At 43.5% G+C, this 20,682-nt stretch overlaps 1 protein-coding gene across 1 annotated transcript in view; it reads left to right on the plus strand.

Annotated features, from left to right (window-relative positions):
- LOC142259188 (uncharacterized) overlaps positions 1 to 20,682 on the plus strand; it is a 184,596-nt gene that overhangs the window by 24,094 nt on the left and 139,820 nt on the right. Inside the window, 2 exon segments of the mRNA XM_075331688.1 lie at positions 5,416 to 5,697; positions 15,647 to 15,731. Of these exon segments, the coding sequence (XP_075187803.1) occupies positions 5,416 to 5,697; positions 15,647 to 15,731 (367 nt within the window).

The raw sequence follows: 20,682 nt of genomic DNA on the forward strand, positions 1-20,682 counted from the left end.
GACCTTATTTGTTACCCATACGAGCTGTTCATCTTCGGCTCCATGTCCTCCCCCTCCTCCTCATCCAGTGTGATGATTCCCTGGAACATTTATCTGGGCACTTTGCAATATTTACTAGCCTAATCAGGCATTAACATTGAATAGTATTTGTGTATATTTGTCTATCGTGCCCGGATATAGCCATTATAATCTCCATGTTTATGCTTACAGACATCACATGTGTTTTGGGATATGGGGGGCAATAGGACATCACCATTTAGTGTGATGACTCCCTGAAACAGTTATCTGGGCACTTTGCAATATTTACTAGCCTGACTGGGCATTAACATTGAATTGTATTTGTGCTCACTTGTCCATTGTGCCCTGATACAGCTGTTATATCTTCCATGTTTATGTTTACAGACATCACATCATTTTGGGATATGGGGGGCAATAGGACATTGTCATTATTTAAGGTCTTTGTTCTTAAATGTTTTTAACCCTGCAATGAATTGTCACTTGTCATAATAAAAATCTGTCATATTTTTGCACTTTAAAAGCTTGCCGCTTCTCCTTTTCCCTTAATATGCATATGAGCTTGTGCAGCAGGTGGGCCATTAAATTTAATCGGACCCCCTGCAATATTTGTCTGGTCTTGTGGAGTTTTTCTCTAATATATATATATATAGCCTGCCAGATGCAACATCTTAGGGGTTGAGGCAAAGAAGGAGCGTATGATAATAGTGGTGATATAGTGAGAGAGGGATCGGTATGGACATTTCAGAGTTGCCGGTTGGATGTGGGACAAAGACGGATAAATGGGGCACGATATCCTATGCTGGCTATGATATTTAGGGTATGGGACAGAGGTAAGGCTCTTTTTAAGATAAATGGGCCTGCGGAGTTCTGGCCACTGTGGCGGAATCCGGATTTGCCAGAAATTAAAAAATTAGTGGGGTTCAGAAGATGGGAAGATAAAGGGATCCATTTAGTGTCACAAGTACTACGAAATAATACTCTTAAGAGTTTTGAGCAATTGAGAACGGAGTTTCACCTCCCACATGTCTTCTTTTATTAATACTTACAGCTGAGACACGCACTGGAAAGACAGGGAGGACAAATCTGGTGACAGTGACACATAATCAAACATTACATATGCTACTTACATCTGAGTCCTCTAAAGGTCTTATTTCGGAATTATACAAAAGATTATTACCTGCCCATCTGGAGACATACCCACTGACTGTTAAAAGCAAATGGGAATGGGATGTTGGCCCCTTGATGGAAGACCAGTGGTCTGACATTCTACAACAGGTCCCTAAACTGGCGGTCTCTGAGTGCCAAAGGCTTTCTCAAGTATATCTCATCCACAGGATATATAAAACTCCCAGCCTACTATTCAGGATGGATAAATAAAGGAATAACGTTTGGAACACCATTCTAAGTCTGAACTGGGTGCAAAAACCTAAAAAAAATCACTATATGGAGAGAAGGTATGCACACCAGTGACTATGCAAGGGGAATACATGTAATAGCAGAAACTGCTGTGTGAATACTGACATGAAAAATCCAATAGGTATATGTAAGAATGAAAATATTAAAATGGAATCTGCATTACTGCTATGAACATATGAATAAAGAGAATTTTAGCTATTGAATTGATCAATGCAACAGAGCCCCAACACTACGCCAAAGTATTTCTCTACGTTGGGGTCCCTAGCTTGTGTGTGTCCTCTCATGCAGTTAAAAAACCTACCGTGTATGGGAAGCTGAGATCCAGGCTATATATGCGTATAATATGGACTGGCAATAGGTGTGGGTGGGGTCGGGTTCACAAACGAAAGAATACTAACAAATAAAGGAATAACATTTGGAACACCATTCTAAGTTTGAACTGGGTGCAAAAACCTAAAAAAACATCACTATATGTGTTCTGTCCCCACTTAAAGGCGATTGAAGGCGCGTAGTTGTGAGATGTTGTGAGAATCTTACCTTCGTTTTTCCTATAGGTGAGGCAGACATGACCAGAGCGCTCCAGAGTTAAACATGCACATGCTGAGATGAAAGAATGGTGGTTTATTTTCTCCAAAGGTTAAGGACATGCAGAAGTACAGTGGTCCAAGTACTTGGCATTGTAGTTCTCCTGTGATGCTTGTCTCTGAAGCTACTACAGTCAGAAGAATTTGCTTCTAGCAGCTCCAATAAGGGATGTTGTTCTCACAAACTCTGGTTTGGAATGAACATACCAGGATGTCATGCAAGAGGGTCATCAGACACTCCCATGGGCTGGACAAAAAAACAGAGGAGCCGAAAGGTCTGACCAGTAGATGGCAGCAGAGACAAGCATGAAAAACATTAAATAACAGTTTTAACTAAGACAAATAGAAACAGCACAATATGGAGAGAAGGTATGCACACCAGTGACCATGCAAGGGGAATATACGTAATAGCAGAAACTGCTGTGTAAATACTGACATGAAAAATCCAATAGCTATATGTAAGAATGAAAATATGAAAATGGAATCTGCATTACTGCCATGAACATATGAATAAAGAGAAATTTAGCTATTGAATTGATCAATGCAACAGAGCCCCAACACTACGCCAAAGTATTTCTCTACGTTGGGGTCCCTAGCTTGTGTGTGTCCTCTCATGCAGTTAAAAAACTGATTTTTTTTTAGGTTTTTGCACCCAGTTTAGACTTACAATGGTGTTCAAAACATTATTCCTTTATTTGTTAGTATTCTTTCGTTTGTGAACCCGACCCCACCCACACCTATTGCCAGTCCATGTTATACGCATATATAGCCTGGGTCTCAGCTTCCCATACACGGTAGGTTTTTTAACTGCATGAGAGGACACACACAAGCTAGGGACTCCAACGTAGATAAATACTTTGGCGTAGTGTTGGGGCTCTGTTGCATTGATCAATAGCTAAATTTCTCTTTATTTATATGTTCATGGCAGTAATGCAGATTCCATTTTCATATTTTCATTCTTACATATAGCTATTGGATTTTTCATGTCAGTATTCACACAGCAGTTTCTGCTATTACATGTATTCCCCTTGCATAGTCACTGGTGTGCATACTTTTCAGGATGGGACTTAGACCAAATACACAATGTGTTAGGTGTGGACAGGATGATGCCCATTTCATGCATGTTATGTGGGAGTGTGGACACATTGGTGATTTCTGGAAACAAACCCTGAGACTCATAGACCAAATATATCATATCACAATACAACTGTCGCCTCGTCTATGTTTGTTGAGTCCGTGGGAGGGAGGAGTAGACCCGGACTCTCCAACAGTCCTGGGAATAGCCCGTATCCTGTATTAAGCAAGAAAGATACTGGCATACCATTGGTTAGATCCTCTACCACCAAAATTATCAGAGCTTAAAAATAAATTAAATAATGTCATTAGATTGGAAAGGGGAGTTTATTTAAAAAGAAAAACACTTGGCAGCCATGGATGGAGTCGCCGGGCCTCCCCTCTGGTGGACTAGTGCAGGATGCAATGTTGGACCAGTTACTGTTGTGCTTGCAGTGAATGGAATGTTTGGGGGGTAAAAGTTAAAACTAGTGTTTTCTGTGGCGAAGTGGACTTTGAGCGGCGCTGTGGGAGGGAGCCGGAAGGGTTTAATTGATGACTAAACAGGGAGAGGCAAGCGGGTATGGAAATATAATGCGGAGCGACACGGCTGATGGAGGAAGCTTTCCTATTAGACTGAGGCATTGTTGCATAATTTAATTTTTGTTTATCTGTGGAGCCAGGTTGTTTGTAGGCTCAATTTATATAATATAACTGTGATTTGAAAATTCCTTTTTTTATATACAGAGGAAGAACCTGATTTATAGACAGCATATGCTTTTTCAATGTACACCTTTACTAGTTATATAAATAAAAAAATCAGATCAAATCTTTATTTTTATATAGCGCTAACATATTCCGCAGCGCTTTACATACATCAGGAACACTGTCCCTATTGGGGCTCACAAACTAAAGTCCCGATCAGTATGTCTGGCGTATATAGGATATGAGATGCAATATATTTTCTCTGTATTGATTCCTAATTGTTTGATAAAAAAGATTTGATTGAAAAAAAAATATATGTCCCTTTAACAGGGTGAAAATGTACATAAGATAAACTTGTATGTTTGTTAATGAAGTATTGTATATATATGCTATAACTTAAATGGCCACTAGTTGTCACTAGAGGGCAGGCACACTGCTAGACAGTAAGGGGTTGCATAAGGTTTCCTTGGTAACGTAAACAGATAGACAGTTAAAAGTTCAGTTGAGATCTGGAGACTACACGAGCAAGAAGAGTGACAGGAAGAAGGCTGCGAGAAAGGGAGAAGGTTGTTAAACTCCTGTGTTCTGGACAAATAGGATTGCCTGTTTTTTTCTTTGGAGCTCCTACTGCCCCTGATGAGGAGAATTCATCTGAGCGAACTTTTCTTCAGAAAGTGCTTGGATAAGGTCATCTAAGAGTGAATCAGAAGCAGTCTGAGGGAGACCAACGCCATCTTGAGTGGAAGAGGTCTGTGAATAGCAACTGACGTGAGACCGATCGATGTACTAATAGTCAGTTAGGGACAGACAGATAGGAAGAGGACACATTGAAGGAAGACTATTCTTTGAAAGACTGTTCGCTGACAAGGAGCTTGGCTTGCTTGTTTATCCGGAGGCATTTGCTCTGACTCAAAATTTATCAGAAGTTAAGCTGTGTTGTGCTGATAACAACTATTCTGCCGTTGTTTCTTCACACTGTCTGGGGGCAGTAAGGTACAGAGTATTGCATAGAGGTACATGTACATAAATCCACTTGTTTCTTATTGTATATGCGAAGTTGGCCGGGTACCCTGATTAAATTGTAAACAAAAGGGGAGGTGGTTGTAAGATTATATCCTTGGAGGGATCACGTGCCGTTATCTGTAGTAGTGCACTCGGGTAAGCCCCATTAATAGATAGGGGAGGGAGCGGTATAGCCGGGGGGAAAAAAATATAGTCCAGTTCATCTCTACAGACTGACACTTGAAGTCCTCCAAGTTGCATAAATTGTTATTGTTTACTCCGGGCTGTTGTGGCCCATAAGTTGTAAGAGAACTGGTTTTGTAAATTTTTTTAGACTTTTATAAAGAAAACTGTTATTCACTATCTTTGTGTCCCTGGGTTTTCCATAGTGCCATCGTACCTTAATAGTCATAATGACCAGAATTTGGCGTAGTCGGCAGGATACGGAGTTCGCTATGGATAACCCTGAGAAAGTGGGAGACGCTGCAACACCCCTTGTAGTACTTCACCCCCTTCCCCCTTGGTGACCAGCAGTGAGCGGCTAATAAGGTGCTGTGCAACGGGCACGCTACTAAATCACCTGGCTAAGTTCGATGGGTATAACTTACTGTTCAGTGATTGGGTGGGCCGGCTGAAGAACGCCGTTGCCTTGCACAGCGTACACCCCAAACTGCAGCGCGAGGTCGCACTGAATGCTCTGGAGAGAGATGGCTGCAAGATTGTTCTGCTGAAACCAGGAAGCCAGCGGAAGACAATAGATGAAATAATTGAGATCTTGGAAAAAGCTTTTGACCTTGTGGCGGCGGCTGGACAACTGCGAGTACAGTTTTTCGCTCAGATCCAGAGGAGCAGAGAGAGTCTCATTCAGTATGGCATCTCATTGGAAAAATTGCATCATAAGAAGAAGTCGAATATAACGGTGGGTGCTGAGGCTGAGGTTGATCGCATTTTATGAAATGTTAAGGAGTGAACTACTGTTGAAGGCAAGGAGTACCCCTGGTGTTACCTACGCTGAAATTCAACAAAAGGCAGTTGCAAGGACCCTGGAGGTGAAATCTGCTCCGATATATGGAGTCACATGCAAAGAGTTGACACAATGGAATTGAGTCGAGACTTTGTCCAAGTACAGCTAGCAGCCTTGCAGAAGACTGTGGCGAGTCTGGCGGAACAGATGCAACAAATGCGGGTTCAGGGGACGCCACCAACATACCCGGCACCGATATGCCCCTATACTCCCATGCCTGGACAAATGCCGCCTCCTATGGTGGAAATGCAGTCACGGCATTATACACAATGAGGAACAGCGGCTGGCCTCAGAACAGAGGTAGTGTTGAGAATGGAGACTACAAAGGGTCTCTTAAGGTCTGACTGCCATGTCCAAATTATCTGGAATGTCGTGTGTGCACGCGAGGTAGATAATAATTGAATAGACCAATTATGACTCTCTCTCTCACGACTGGCGCAAACAACTCTACTTCTTTATTCCCAGACAAAGCTTTCATAGTAAGGGTGTAGACAAAAGTATAATCCAATCAAGTATCGCAGGTCGTGCTCAGGACGTATAGGAATTTGCATTGTCTCTGCTGGATTGGTCAGTCCAAACTTCATCTGTCTTCCATATGGTAGTCATTAGTTGGGCACTGGACACGATGCAGCAGACATCTTCAAGTTACATGTGCTGGTATATTGTATTAAGGAAAATCACTGAATATGCAGTATATATATATATATATCTATATGTGTTAGTAAAAAACAAAAGCATGCATAAATATGTGTTAGGTTACATCAATCTAAACTACATACCTAAGTCTATGAAATGGCTGAATTAAGTATTTTTGGTTACTCAATTCTTATCCTCAACAGTCCCCCCTAAAGACTTATTTCTGCCATTTCTGAATTCTAAGGGTACTGTAATCCCTTAGGAAGAGAGGTAGAGATGTGTCTGTGCGAAAGACCTGCCTAACCAAACGTTGAGGCATGAGCGGAGAGGGGAAAGGGTTTTCTTCACCGGTTTGAGACCAAGGATTCCGAGGCGAGTCCTCACCCTTTGTAGTGGGGCTTTCCCATGTCCCAAGGTTCTCTAAGTCCTCTCCTCTTCTGTTTATTCTAGCAAAGTCATTTTGTAACTGGGGGAAAGGGTCGTGTTAGTCTTTATGGGCATATCGTCTGTCATACTTAGGTCTTCTGTTTCGAGTAAAGGAAAGGTCCCTCCTAATATGACTTCAGCTGTTTTGGAAAATATTTTCTTTAAACACGGAATTACACAAACCAGAATGACTAGTAATATAACTAATACTTTGCTTATGGTGGTCCCTTTCTGGATCAACCAGCCTTTAAAAGAACTCGTCCACCCAAAATAGTCTCCCCAAGGGTCGGTTACTCCTGAATTCTTCTTTAATTCTTCAGACAGTGTAGTGAGTTTCTTTATAGCTAGAGTGACCTTCCCATCCACCTCTGTGTTATCTGGTATATATGTGCAACAAACATCCCCTATCATTTTACAGACTCCACCTTTCTCTGCGAGGATCACATCTAAGGCCATTCTATTTTGATAAGCCATGATGGAGGTCAGATCTAGTTGTTCTGCTAGTCCCTGTAAGGCGTCTCATGTATAGTTAACAAAACGTTGTTGATTATAGTAGATATAATTAATCCAGTCTACATTTTTATTTACAGTAATTATTGGGTTAATGGATTCGAATCCCGCCCTGACTTGATCTCTAGCTTTATATTCGTCAGGGACCCCCCCTGGGCACTCCGATAGCGTCATTGTAAACATGTGGGTCAAAAGAGCCTTTAGGTGTATTTCTACCGGTACGGTCGTCGTCTGTACTCCGTCGATTCCTTAAGTTGACTTTGATGTGTGCTAAAAAGTCACTTTCTTTGCAAGTGTGGTCAGCGGGGCCTATGTGTATAGGCATAAGTGCCTTGGCTAAAGTACATTCTCCCGTCCAATTCCCTTCTACTCGTGATCGAATTTTCATATCCCCACAAATCCAAAACACATCTGCCACGGACTATACCTGGTTAATTAAGTGATCACAGGTGAGATTGCTATAGGACCCACATTATCTCCCTTGACCACTCACATTATAACAGGTATAGTTGCCAGGATATATAGTGATGCCTTTCCCAGGGGAGGAGGCCTTGACTATTATAGGGTATCTCTTTTTCCATTCTTCACATGCATTTCCTTCAGTCATACTTGTAAACAGACTAACAAGACATAATTCGGCTTCGCAATCTAAATTTAGTGGGACAGTTCCTAAATGAGGTCTGGCTCCTGCACAGACATAACAGTCTGACCTGTTGACTTGGTATACTGTATATTTCATGCATTCTAACTACAGGTTGGTGTCTGTATAACCCTGTTTGACCGCATATACGTCTTCCATGGTGAAATTAATTATAGCTACCATACTGTGAAAGATCTGAATATGTGTAAGTATTCGAAATACTGGTAGTATTTTTGTTATCTGTGATAACCTGAATTTTCCCAACTGTGTACAACCATTGTGTCCACCCTTTATATGTGTACCCAGAAGGTATATACCTTCATCCTGAGGTTGGGGGTGTTCTATGTTATGGACTAAAGGCTTACACTGGTTAATCATAGTATATGTTCTAGTGACTGGTGCACAGGAGAGTGTCATCCTGGTAAGTAAATATCTACCCTTCTCATCGCGTTTATTTAAGGCTACACTAAAGGCCGCTTTACACGCTGCAACATCGCTCAAGCGATCTCGTTGGGGTCACGGAATTTGTGACGCACATCCGGTCGCTTTAGCGATGCCGTTACGTGTGACATCTATGAGCGATTTTGCATCGTCGCAAAATCGCTCATCGGTGACATGGAGTCCATTCTCGATTATCGTTGCTGCTACAGTAATGATGTAGTTCGTCGTTCCTGCGGCAGCACACATCGCTATGTGTGACACCACAGGAACGAGGAACCTCTCCTTACCTGCATCCCGCCCGCAATGCGGAAGGAAGGAGGTGGGCGGTATATTCGTCCCGCTCATCTCCGCCCCTCCGCTTCTATTGGTCGGCCGCTTAGTGACGTCGCTGTGACGCAGCACGGACCGCCCCCTTAGAAATGAGGCGGTTCGCCGGTCACAGCGACGTCGCTAGGCAGGTAAGTAGTGTGACGGGTGCGGGCGATGTTGTGCGCCACGGGCAGTGATTTACCCGTGTCACACAACAGATGGGGGCGGGTACGCACGCTAGCGATATCGGTAACGATATCGCAGCGTGTAAAGCGGCCTTTAGTTTGTATCCCCAATTTTCACCAGTATTCCACCCAACAGCCTTCCATGAGCTACATGTATCTCCATATCCACCTCCTGTAACACATATGTACTGTTGTCCCTGTCTCAAGTGTGCCTGACATCCCATTTGGGGGACTCGTCCTATTTCACATTTCACAATATCACGGTAATCAAACTTGAAAGTGACAACTTGTGTCGTACTATTGTACCAAAACGTAACCACCTCATTTGTTTTGGTAATGATGGCCTGAGACCATACAGGTTTTTTGAAAAGGATAAGTACAAGCAGGACACTCAGTACAGCTGTGGTAGATCGACCCTTCTGCAATGCGATGCTTGGATCCATGTTGCCCTGCCTTTGAGTTTCACAGAGGTGGGAGTCACCAATATTATCTGGAACGGGCCTTCGTATCTGGGCTCCAGACAATTCTTCCTGACGTGTTTGTTAACCACCATCCACTCTCCTAGTTTCAATGTGTGGGTGGCTAGATCTGTCTCAGGATCTGGAAGAGAAGAAAAAACTGCTGCATGTGTTTTAGCTAACTCTCGACTTAGTTCAATAACAAACTGCACCACCGACTCATGGTGGTCAGACAAATTTTGAGGGAAATAACATCCTAATCTGGGGACGGAAGCGAAAAGTATTTCAAAGGGGGTCAGGCCATGTTTTGCAACAGGGGTGTTTCTGACATGGTACAGGACTATATGGAGACGTTCTGTCCAGGGTAGTGCACTGTCTTGTGAGGCCTTGAGCAGTTTAGTCTTCAGAGTTGAGTTCATCCTTTCCACTTTTCCACTGCTCTGGGAATGATAAGGAGTATGCCGTCCTAGACTTGCTCAGAGCATATTCCACAGTTCTTGGTAAATGTTAGCTGTGAAGGCTGGTCCTGGATCGCTTTCGATGACTTATGGTATTCCGAACCTGCACACGGTTTCTGTGCTGAGTCTTTGAGCTGTGACTCTAGCAGTCATGTTGACTACTGGGCAGGCCTCGGGCCAGCTGGAAAAGATATCGACAACTACCAAAACATACTCGTACTTCCCCACTTTAGGTAGTTGGATGTGGTCCACTCGTATGCTTTGGAATGGATAAAGAGGCTTCGCCAGATGTTTTTGTGGGGTCTTCTCTGTTCGTGCAGGATTATATGTTATGCAAGTTTGGCAGCTTCTAGTGTACGTGGATATTGCTGAGGAAATTCCTGGTGCATAGAAGAAGTTCTGGATGAGTGCCAACATTTGGTTCTTGCCTCTGTGTGTACAACCACGAGCCCATGCTACTACTGCAGGGAACATTCTTCTTGGTAGACAGACTCGATTCTCTAACTTCCAAAGTTTCCCATCTACCTTGGCTCCCATCTTCTTCCATTCTCTTATTTCATCAGGTGGAGCATGGATCTGCTCTGATGTTAGTTTATTGTACAGTGTCCTCTCCACTTTATCATCTAGTTCTACTGGTTGTGTGGTTTTCTCCATTCTGGTTGTTACCATGAGTAGAATACCCGCCAATTCTTCCGGTTTCTCTCGTGCTGCCGTCTTCGCTAGTTCATCAGCATAATGATTGCCAAGTGCTTCTGGGCTGTCTAGTCGTCCGTGTGCTCTAACCTTCATGACAGCTATTTCTCTGGGCAACTGAGCTGCCTGCAGCAGTCTCTGGATAAGTGCCGCATTCTTCACTGGCGTTCTAGCTGCGGTGATGAATCCTCTGTGCAACCATAGCAGTCTAAAGTCATGTACGGCCCCAAAAGCGTACCTGCTGTCAGTATAGATGTTAACTCTTTTCCCTTTTGCCCCTTCACACGCTTTGATGAGGGCTATTAATTTTGCTTCTTGTGCTGAGATGTGGGGTGGTATGGCTCCTGATGCGATTGACTGATCCAGAGTGGTCACAGCAAATCCTGTGTAGAACTTGACGCCATCCGCGTACCGAGAACCATCTGTCCAAGAAGTAAGATCTGCATCTGGCAAAGGTGTTTCAGATACTTGATGAGGTGTAGTAGTTTCTTTTTCCACCTCCTCTAAGCAATCATGGCTGCAAACAGGGACATCAAGCATGTCGCAGGAGCTGCAGCGTTCGTGGGCTTCATGTTGACATATGGGGTAGTCCGCCCTAGAAAGCGGAAGAAGAGTGGCGGGATTCAAGGTGGTACACCGCTGTAGAGTAACGTTGTCAGGAAGTAGTAGGGAGCACTGAAGACGAAGATGACGTTGGGCAGACAGGTGTCTTGGTTGAGTCTGATCAAGAAGTGCTTTCAGGTCAAGAGATGCCTGAACTACCGTGGGGTGGCCAAGGGTAATGTCGGCCGTTTTGTCAAGAAGAACATGAACCACACGAAGACAGGTAGGTGAGGCCCTTGCCACAGGGTCCAGTCTGCAGGAGTAGTAACCAACTGGGTGTTTTCTGGAGCCATGGTTTTGTGTTAACACCCCGGAGGCATGGCCATCGATCTCGAGATGAAAAAGAGTAAATGGCAAGGCGTAGTTCGGGAGACCCAATGCTGGGGCTGATGAGATGGCATCTTTAAGTTTTTCAAAAGCCCAGTATCGTTTGTCATAATCCTCAGGAGAGTCGTTGTATGTGATATGGTTTGTCTTGACAGCATCGTACAATGGTTACATGATCCTGGAGGCGTCCGGTACAATAGATGATAAGCCCTAAGAAGGCTTGCAATTGTTTGATTCTCCTGGGGAAAGGTATGGCTTTGATGGCTGCTTTTCTGTCCTCCGTCAGATGTTTGGAGCCTGGTGACCAAGGAATACAACTATGGATTGGCACCACTGAACCTTTGCTTTAGAGACTTTACAGTTCTGAACTGCAAGGAACTTTAGTAAAGATACAGAGAAGTCATAACAGTCTTTTTCACTTGCTGCACAAAGGAGGAGATCGTCCACGTACTGTAGAAGAGCCACTTCCAGGTGCTCTTGTTGCCATGGTGAGAGAATGATAGACATTGCTTGAGTGAACTGATTAGGGCTGTTCTGTGCTCTTTGTGGCATGACTGTCCATTTATACTGGCTCCCTTGGAACGTGAAGGCGAACAGATATTGACAGTCTGGATGTAGAGGTACACTGAAGAAAACATTGGTGAGATCAATAACAGTGAAAATGGTCGCTGAGGGTGGGATCTGACTCAGAAGAGTATGTAGATTGCGTACCACTGGGGTCTCCAACAGAGTGGCAGCGTTGACGGCCCTCAAGTCTTGCACTAACCGGAACTTAGGAGCTTCTCATTTAGACATCTTCTTTTTAACTGGAAACAACGGCGTATTACATGGCGAAACACAGCGAATGAGGGCCCCGTTGGTGAGGAGGGCAGATATCTGCAGTTTGAGTGATTCTTCTTGGATGGATTTCAGAGGATACTGCGGCACTCGAGGTAGCAGGGCCCCGGTTTTAAGATGCACCACGACAGGGGGTACTTGCAGGCGACCAGTATCATCGGGTCCCGTTGACCATATAGACTGTGGTATAAGGGCTATAGCACTGTCAGGTATTCCATACATGGGATTGTCCCGATATAGGAGCATTATGGGCAATGCTGAGACAATACACACGTCTTCAATTCCCTCTGACGTATTGGGATTGTGAAAAGTTACTGTCATGCCATCAGAGTCGAAATTGATGTTAGCTTGGAAACGGTGTAAGAGGTCAGCACCCAGAAGATTAATGGGACAGGAGTCTAGTCAAAACTTCAGGGAAAGGGCCGATTGGGACCGGCACTGTGAGTTGGTTTCTAGTTGGTGTGCCATCTACACCAACACAAGTAAAAGTATCTGAAGTAAGAGGGACTGATAAAGGTAGGTCTTGTTGTCTAATAACCGTTTTGGCCGCACCTGTGTCCACCATGAATTTGATTGGGTTCTCATCTATCAGTAGGGTGACTGTAGAGCAAGGGGAAAAGGCATTTGTAGTATAAGCCATGGTAAGTTCAAGCGTGCCTAACCATCATTGCGGCTGTTGTTGAGCCTGATCTCGGTCACGTTGTTCAAGTGCTAAGTATTGTCTTCTTGGTTGCCGGCTATCAACATTCCGTGGGTAACACTTATTGGATGGTGTTCGACAATCACGTTTGATATGTTCTTCCCTTCTGCATCGGAAGCAAGGGCCTCTGACCCCTCTCTGGTCAGGTTAGTTTTGAAATTGTGGTGAAGGTTTGGCTGTAGTCTGATAGATAGCGGGAGGGTACACTTGCATAGGAAATGGTGATACATTAGACATGACGTATTGAGGGTCCTCAGAGTCCTTTTCCGTCAGGACAACCATCGCCTTCTTGGAGGGCTTCATATTCTTCTGGAAGCACTTTGCTATAATAATAGCATCTGTCATGGTGGTATTTTCAATTTCAGGGCGAGTCTTCATTATATTATTCCTAAGCTCCTCCCTCAGACCAGCGACAAAGGCTTGTGACAGAAGCTGAGCTTGAGGCTTAATTTGTTGTGAGAATCCGAGGTCTGCAAACATCTGTGTGAGCCTGGAAGCGTACTTTTCAACTGACTCTGCTTGTTCTTGAATCACATCCTTAAGGCTAGTAGCTTGATCAGATAAACGGTCTTGTGCCCAGGATTTCAACTGTTCGCAAAAAGTGACACCGGATTGCCAAGTTTCTTCAGAAGACAGGCGAGAATCATTCAGTGCCCCTTCCATGACTGGTCTCCTGCTTTATCTTGGGCCAGTGACATTAAATCTTGCCATGTAGCTGCATACATCTTCTAGATTTGTATGATACAGCGGTAGAATGGCATAGGTTGGGCCTCTGGGTCTGGCAGTGTGGAGACTAAGGTGGCTGCCTGTCCAGGAGTAAAGTTTATATACATCAAGGGTTCTGGGTCGTCCTTATCAAGTATGGCTTTTTGTGTCCGGATTGGTACTTGATCATCACTTGCATCTTCAACCATAATAGGTAGTCTCCTGGAGGTGGTAGTGGGTTTGGATGGGCGAACATATCCTTGAAGGGCGTCCTGGATGACCTTAACAGTCGCTTCCAAACTTCCAACTAGACGAATTTCTTGCAAATTCAACATTTGACTATGGATTAGGGGCATTATAGTTTTAACAATCTCATTTGCACAAGCGCTGATAGGAAATCTGAAAACTCCAGGTGAAATGGGGGGCAAGGCTATTGACCGTAAAGTCATCTGGGTCTGAGAGGTCCTGGAAGCGTGTAGGATGGCTGCTTCGACTGCCTCTCGGAGGATCCGGCAACTGGTGTCATGTTGATTGGAATCATAAATTGGGCCAACTGCATGAATGACTAGATTGCAGGGCAGGTTGCCAGGGCCTGTTATAGCAATGCGTCCCGGTTGGACAGGGCCTTGTGAACGTACTAGGGCTTCTGAGTCACGTTGAATAGATTCACCTCCAGCTTTGACTTTACGGGCTGCTAGGCCACCTCTTTGACGCAGGTGGCCATCGGCAGGATTAACCACGGCTCCTACAGGCATGGTGGTGATGTCTCCTTTTCTAACTGAGAGGAGGAGGGTGGTGCTTTTGGCACCGGCATAATGGCGCTCAAAGAGAGGGTCCCACTCCTCGGATTCCGTAGAAAATGAATCCTGTGATCCTCCATCTGTAGGGGGGTTATCATAAGCCACACCGTCCTGTGCATAAGTTACACCCTCCTGTCCGGGTGGGTCGAGCTCAATAAGCTCATGTGACAGTACAGAACGGGTAATATGTGGTGGGGGCCTATGAGGTTTCAGAACTGGAGGTGCCACTGAGGGTACTGGAAGATTGGGAAAAAGTAAACCGGGTTCAGGCACCGGGCTATAATAGGTGCCGGCTGGGGTGATGACTAGACAAAAGTTGTGGTTTATGAGGTGTAATGCCATCAGTGGGTGTAGCAAGATGGCCACCACAGGAAGTTCCAGGCACCTGACTTCCGGGAGTACTTCCATGTTGGGACACTATGGGTGTAATGGGAGGGGCTGGAGCTATGGACTGAACCAGGGGTGTTACCTTTAGTGCCTGTAAACCAGTATGCATTCCAGTATACGAAGGAGGGGTTTGATTAGTACCAGATGTAATGATTCTAAAGGAGGACAATGAGCCACTACTGGAGAAAGTGATTTCAGAAACAGCAACAGGCAGAGGGGGGTAATGAGAGGGGCTGTAAGAAGGGACAAGCACCGAATGGGGTCTTTGTGCTCCACAATCATAACAAACATCACAATAATCAGGATTTTGGTAATCACAAACAGGACAAATCCACCCTCCTGGACCGACCACGGTACCATTGTAGGAGACAGCGGAAATAAGGTGGGTAAATCTGTCACTTGAACCTTTGATTTTTCACTTAAAACATAACCATACAGCTTAACATTTCCTTGGTCCACTTCTATCTCCTCCCAACCTTCTTTCTGCAAGACTGCAGCTGTCCGAAACCAAGCTTTTGCCGTATCTAACAGATTATTGTCTTCAAGTATACCCTTATTGGAGGTCAATATGGACTTCCATACACTGGGCTGCAGCCTGCCACCTGGTGGTAGTCCAACTACTTTACACAATTTCTTACAATCCTTTGTATACTTTTTTCCCTCACGTCTGTTAACTAGGGCGATAGCATTTTCAGTCCCTTCCGGAAAAAATGATTTCTTTTTGAACAGAGTATCCATAGTGCTCTAATTGGATTGGCCAAATCCAACTTAAATCCTTTCCCACCTCGTTTTGAATCTTCTAATACGAACAGTGGTGCGTGTCTGAATACACAGGGGAGTATGCTGATTCTAACACTATTAATCCACCTGAACCCTTTCCCTTCTCGCACGTGTGATTTACACGAGCAGTGAATGTGTCATATACAACACAGGGGAATCGCTGGTTCCCACACTTCTGTTCAAAAACAAACTCACAATTGTAAAATACTGAAAACATATAAGCCAACTACTTTCTCTCTAAGTAAAGACTGCAGCAGTGGCTGATTGACCCCCCTTCTTGCTCGTTCTTAGTGTAAAGATTGCAGCTGTGTCCCTGTGTTCTGACCCCCCCTCTCTCTGCCTAACTCAAATAGCCATGGGTAACTGACCCCCCTTCTTGCTGCTGGTGATTCCAACAGCTGCAACTAATTAACTCTTTGAAAACTAAGTCAGAGTGAAGAATTTACAGCCCTCTCACTGTGGAGCTCAAAGCCCTCCTCCCTACTCCTAATTAATCACAAAAAGTCCACTGCATACAAATCTGTGGGCAGCTGCTACTCAAAAAGCCCCCGTTTTCTGCCTCACTTACAGCAACTCAATAATACAGACAGCCAGTCAGATCCCATACAATGACCTAGACTCAGGTTCTCAGGAAGTCTTAGTTCTTCCCTTCTTAAGGTCACCCGTGAGCGACAATCACAATGTTAGGTCTCCGGTGCACTACCATTCTCCGGACTAGTGACCACTCCCTTTCACCAAGTGTCTCTCGAACCACAGATACAACAACACATACAATGTATATGAAGGGTACCTGTAGATCGATGAGGGTGATCAATCCTCGATATCGAGCGACACTTGGATACTTGTGGAGTAGCCCCAGACGTCCGGAAAGTGGAAGATCTCACTCTTTCGGTGCCCCACGTTTGGCGCACCAGCTGTTGAGATGGTGATGATGAGACTCAAGCGGTCTCCCGGGATCCGACTGCTGTTCCACATTGTAATGTCATGTGTGCACACGAGAAAGAACAATAAAAGACACTATATCAGTTATGAACCTTCTCCATGACAGACGCCAACCAACCAATCTTTATTTTTAGACAAAGCCTTTATAGGACCAGGAAGTAAAGGGTGTAGACAAAAGTATAGTCCAATCAAATAACGCAGGTCAGGACTTCAAGACGTATAGGAATTTGCATAGCCTCTACTGGATTGTTCAGTCCAAACTTTATGAATTCTCCTTTGTTCATCATCTTGGGTGTAGACAGGATGTGGCAGCCATCTTCAAATTACATGTGCTCATATATATATTGTATTAAGGAAAAAACACCTAATATGCAATGTAAGAAACAAAAGCATGCATGAATATGTGTGTCAGTTTACATCTACTAAACTATGTACCTGAGTCTATGAAATGGCTGAATTAAGTATTTTTGGTTACTCAATTCTTATCCTCAATAAGACCACTGGTTTTACATCATGATCCCCGACCAATTCTTCCAAATTACAATCCTCATCCATTTAGTTTAGCATTACATTGGCCTCCTGTTCAGAGAAGGAGAATCCTTCCAATTCATTACACATTGTAAATTTATTACTAGAGTAATTCTGACCTGAAACATTTCTATACTCAGCAAATAAATGCTACTGACAAAATTTAAGCCCCTGGCCAGGACTTCTATCTGCTCAACCGTTAAGACTGTGATTGTCAAAACCAAAACATTGTTATGCCAGAGCATACAGACACTCAGCATGCAATGTAACACAAGGGTTACAACAGGAATGGTAAAAAAGGAAGACCCTGATGATGGGGAGAGGGGACACCTCCAGCAACTCACCTGAGTCTGTACTCTATTCTCCCTAACATCTCTATACGGGTCCTTCCCCCTGTTGTCATCATGTGCCTGATGTGCCTAGGTCTTCACTAAGCCTGGCTAGTGAGAAGGTCGGCGTGAGCAGTATTCTCACCACTGCAATACTACAACACAAGGTAAATGAGACAGAGGGAAAATAGACACAAAAAGGAAAAATACTTCAAACTCTTCCAATGCAGCTAAACATTACAGCTGCAATAGTCACAACTCCTCAGCTTCTTCCAGAGACAGGCTCCTTTCAAAGAGGTCAGCATGGAATGAGAATCTATAACTGGCATCAGATGGTAAAATACATGACTTTTTAAATTGAAGGGGAGTGGTCACAAAAGAGATGCACCTGAGATTAAGGCTACAAAGGATAGCCAGATTGGAAAGAGTTTTTAACCCCTACAGTATTAAAAGAAAGTAGATTGACTCAAATAATATTGTAGACCTATGAACAATAAAGTGCTGTGATCTTCTGATCCTAGAGTCACCAGAGGTCTCCCCAGAGCAGGACACACTCATGACACATTATCCATAAATTCATTCATAGTCAAGTTCATTTTTTCTTGTTCCGTATTGGAGATCTTTTCATATCCTTTTTATTGGTTCTCGTTTTTCTCTTTCTTTTTCTGAATCCTGAAATTCTCTGAATGACGTATTAGAATGAACATTTTCTATTTAAATTATCAGGATTACAGTCTGAAGATTCCAGATCTGTAGATTTTTGCAGCGTCCGTGCAATAGTTATTGTGTGAGGTTTTCTTTAAGATTTAGGCTATGTGCACACGTTGCGTTTTTTCTTGCGTTTCTGCAGCGTTTTGAGCTGCAGTGTTTTAATGCAAAAATGCAGGTGTTTTGATTTCCAAGTCTATGGGAAATAGGCATATTTTGTGCGCACTACGCGTCCAAAAACGCAGCATTTTTTGTGACAAAAATTTGCCAAAATCTCTGCGTTTGAAGAAGCAACATGTCAATTGTTTTGTGCATTTTGTCAGCGTTTTGGTAACATTGAAGTCAATGACAGTTGTGAAAACGCATCCAAAATCAAAATTCAAGCGTTTTACATGCTTTTTTTTATGCAAAACGCATGCTTTTTTGTCAAAAAGCATGCGTTTTTGGCATTATAGTGAGGGCAAGAGGTTTCCTTTTGCCCTCACATGCAGCCCGACTTAAAAAAAAAAAAAAGGGTCAAACAATAAGATACATTTATTTTTAATATAAATATTAAATCTCAATAATCTTTTTATGAAAATTATCATTATAGTGTATGATTTAAAGCATGATTTTTTTTCCTCATTTTTTTCCTAGTGTTTGAATGTTCAAACTTTATTTAGTAGCGTATTTGTCTTGAAAATGCACCCCATTTTAAGCACTGAAAAAGTATGAAAAACGCGGTCAATACGCGGCAAAAACGCAAGAAAAACACATGCATTTTTCCTGCGTTTTTGTGGTCACAAAGAAATTTGACAAATTCTGCCAGAGGATGCGTTTTTTTCTGCAAGGTACAGGACGCAACGTGCGCACATGGCCTCACTTTTGTGAAAGAAGGTGTTTGCCCGACATTGCACTATGAGCCAAATGTCTATCATGGTGCAAAGAAAGGCGGCAATCGATCTCCCCCCCTAGAAGTGGGACTCCTGGGACAAACAGGGGACACATTTGGAGTGGGAAAATGTGTGATCAGTGTTGGACAGAAATAAACTCCATTTTAGTATAGATTATTACTTATGTTGTGCTCTGATCTGGAGGAACAGGAATTGTGAGCACTTTGGGAATGTCACAGAATGGATTGATAAAGGTATAACTACATTGTGCCCATTATTTAGAGCAGGGGTGGGCAATTAATTTTTCCATGGGGCCGCATAAGAAATTGGGATGGTTTTAGAGGGCCGGACTAATATAATTACCTCGGTTCTACATCATTTTATATATATATATATATAAAAAGATGTAGAACCGAGTTAGTTATAGTGGTCCGGCATTTTATATATATATACAGTTAGGTCCAGAAATATTTGGACAGTGACACAATTTTGGCGAGTTGGGCTCTGCATGCCACCACATTGGATTTGAAATGAAATCTCGACAACAGAATTCAAGTGCAGATTGTAACGTTTAATTTGAAGGTTTGAACAAAAATATCTGATAGAAATTGTAGGAATTGTACACATTTCTTTACAAACACTCCACATTTTAGGAGGTCAAAAGTAATTGGACAAATAAACCAAACCCAAACAAAATATTTTTATTTTCAATATTTTGTTGCGAATCCTTTGGAGGCAATCACTGCCTTAAGTCTGGAACCCATGGACATCACCAAACGCTGGGTTTCCGCCTTCCTAATGCTTTGCCAGGCCTTTACAGCTGCAGCCTTCAGGTCTTGCTTGTTTGTGGGTCTTTCCGTCTTAAGTCTGGATTTGAGCAAGTGAAATGCATGCTCAATTGGGTTAAGATCTGGTGATTGACTTGGCCATTGCAGAAGGTTCCACTTTTTTGCACTCATGAACTCCTGGGTAGCTTTGGCTGTATGCTTGGGGTCATTGTCCATCTGTACTATGAAGCGCCGTCCGATCAACTTTGCAGCATTTGGCTGAATCTGGGCTGAAAGTATATCCCGGTACACTTCAGAATTCATCCGGCTACTCTTGTCTGCTGTCATGTCATCAATAAACACAAGTGACACAGTGCCATTGAAAGCCATGCATGCCCATGCCATCACGTTGCCTCCACCATGTTTTACAGAGGATGTGGTGTGCCTTGGATCATGTGCCGTTCCCTTTCTTCTCCAAACTTTTTTCTTCCCATCATTCTGGTACAGGTTGATCTTTGTCTCATCTGTCCATAGAATACTTTTCCAGAACTGAGCTGGCTTCATGAGGTGTTTTTCAGCAAATTTAACTCTGGCCTGTCTATTTTTGGAATTGATGAATGGTTTGCATCTAGATGTGAACCCTTTGTATTTACTTTCATGGAGTCTTCTCTTTACTGTTGACTTAGAGACAGATACACCTACTTCACTGAGAGTGTTCTGGACTTCAGTTGATGTTGTGGACGGGTTCTTCTTCACCAAAGAAAGTATGCGGCGATCATCCACCACTGTTGTCATCCGTGGACACCCAGGCCTTTTTGAGTTCCCAAGCTCACCAGTCA

Source organism: Anomaloglossus baeobatrachus, assembly GCF_048569485.1.
Source record: "Anomaloglossus baeobatrachus isolate aAnoBae1 chromosome 5 unlocalized genomic scaffold, aAnoBae1.hap1 SUPER_5_unloc_3, whole genome shotgun sequence".
Classification (NCBI taxonomy): Eukaryota; Metazoa; Chordata; class Amphibia; order Anura; family Aromobatidae; genus Anomaloglossus; species Anomaloglossus baeobatrachus.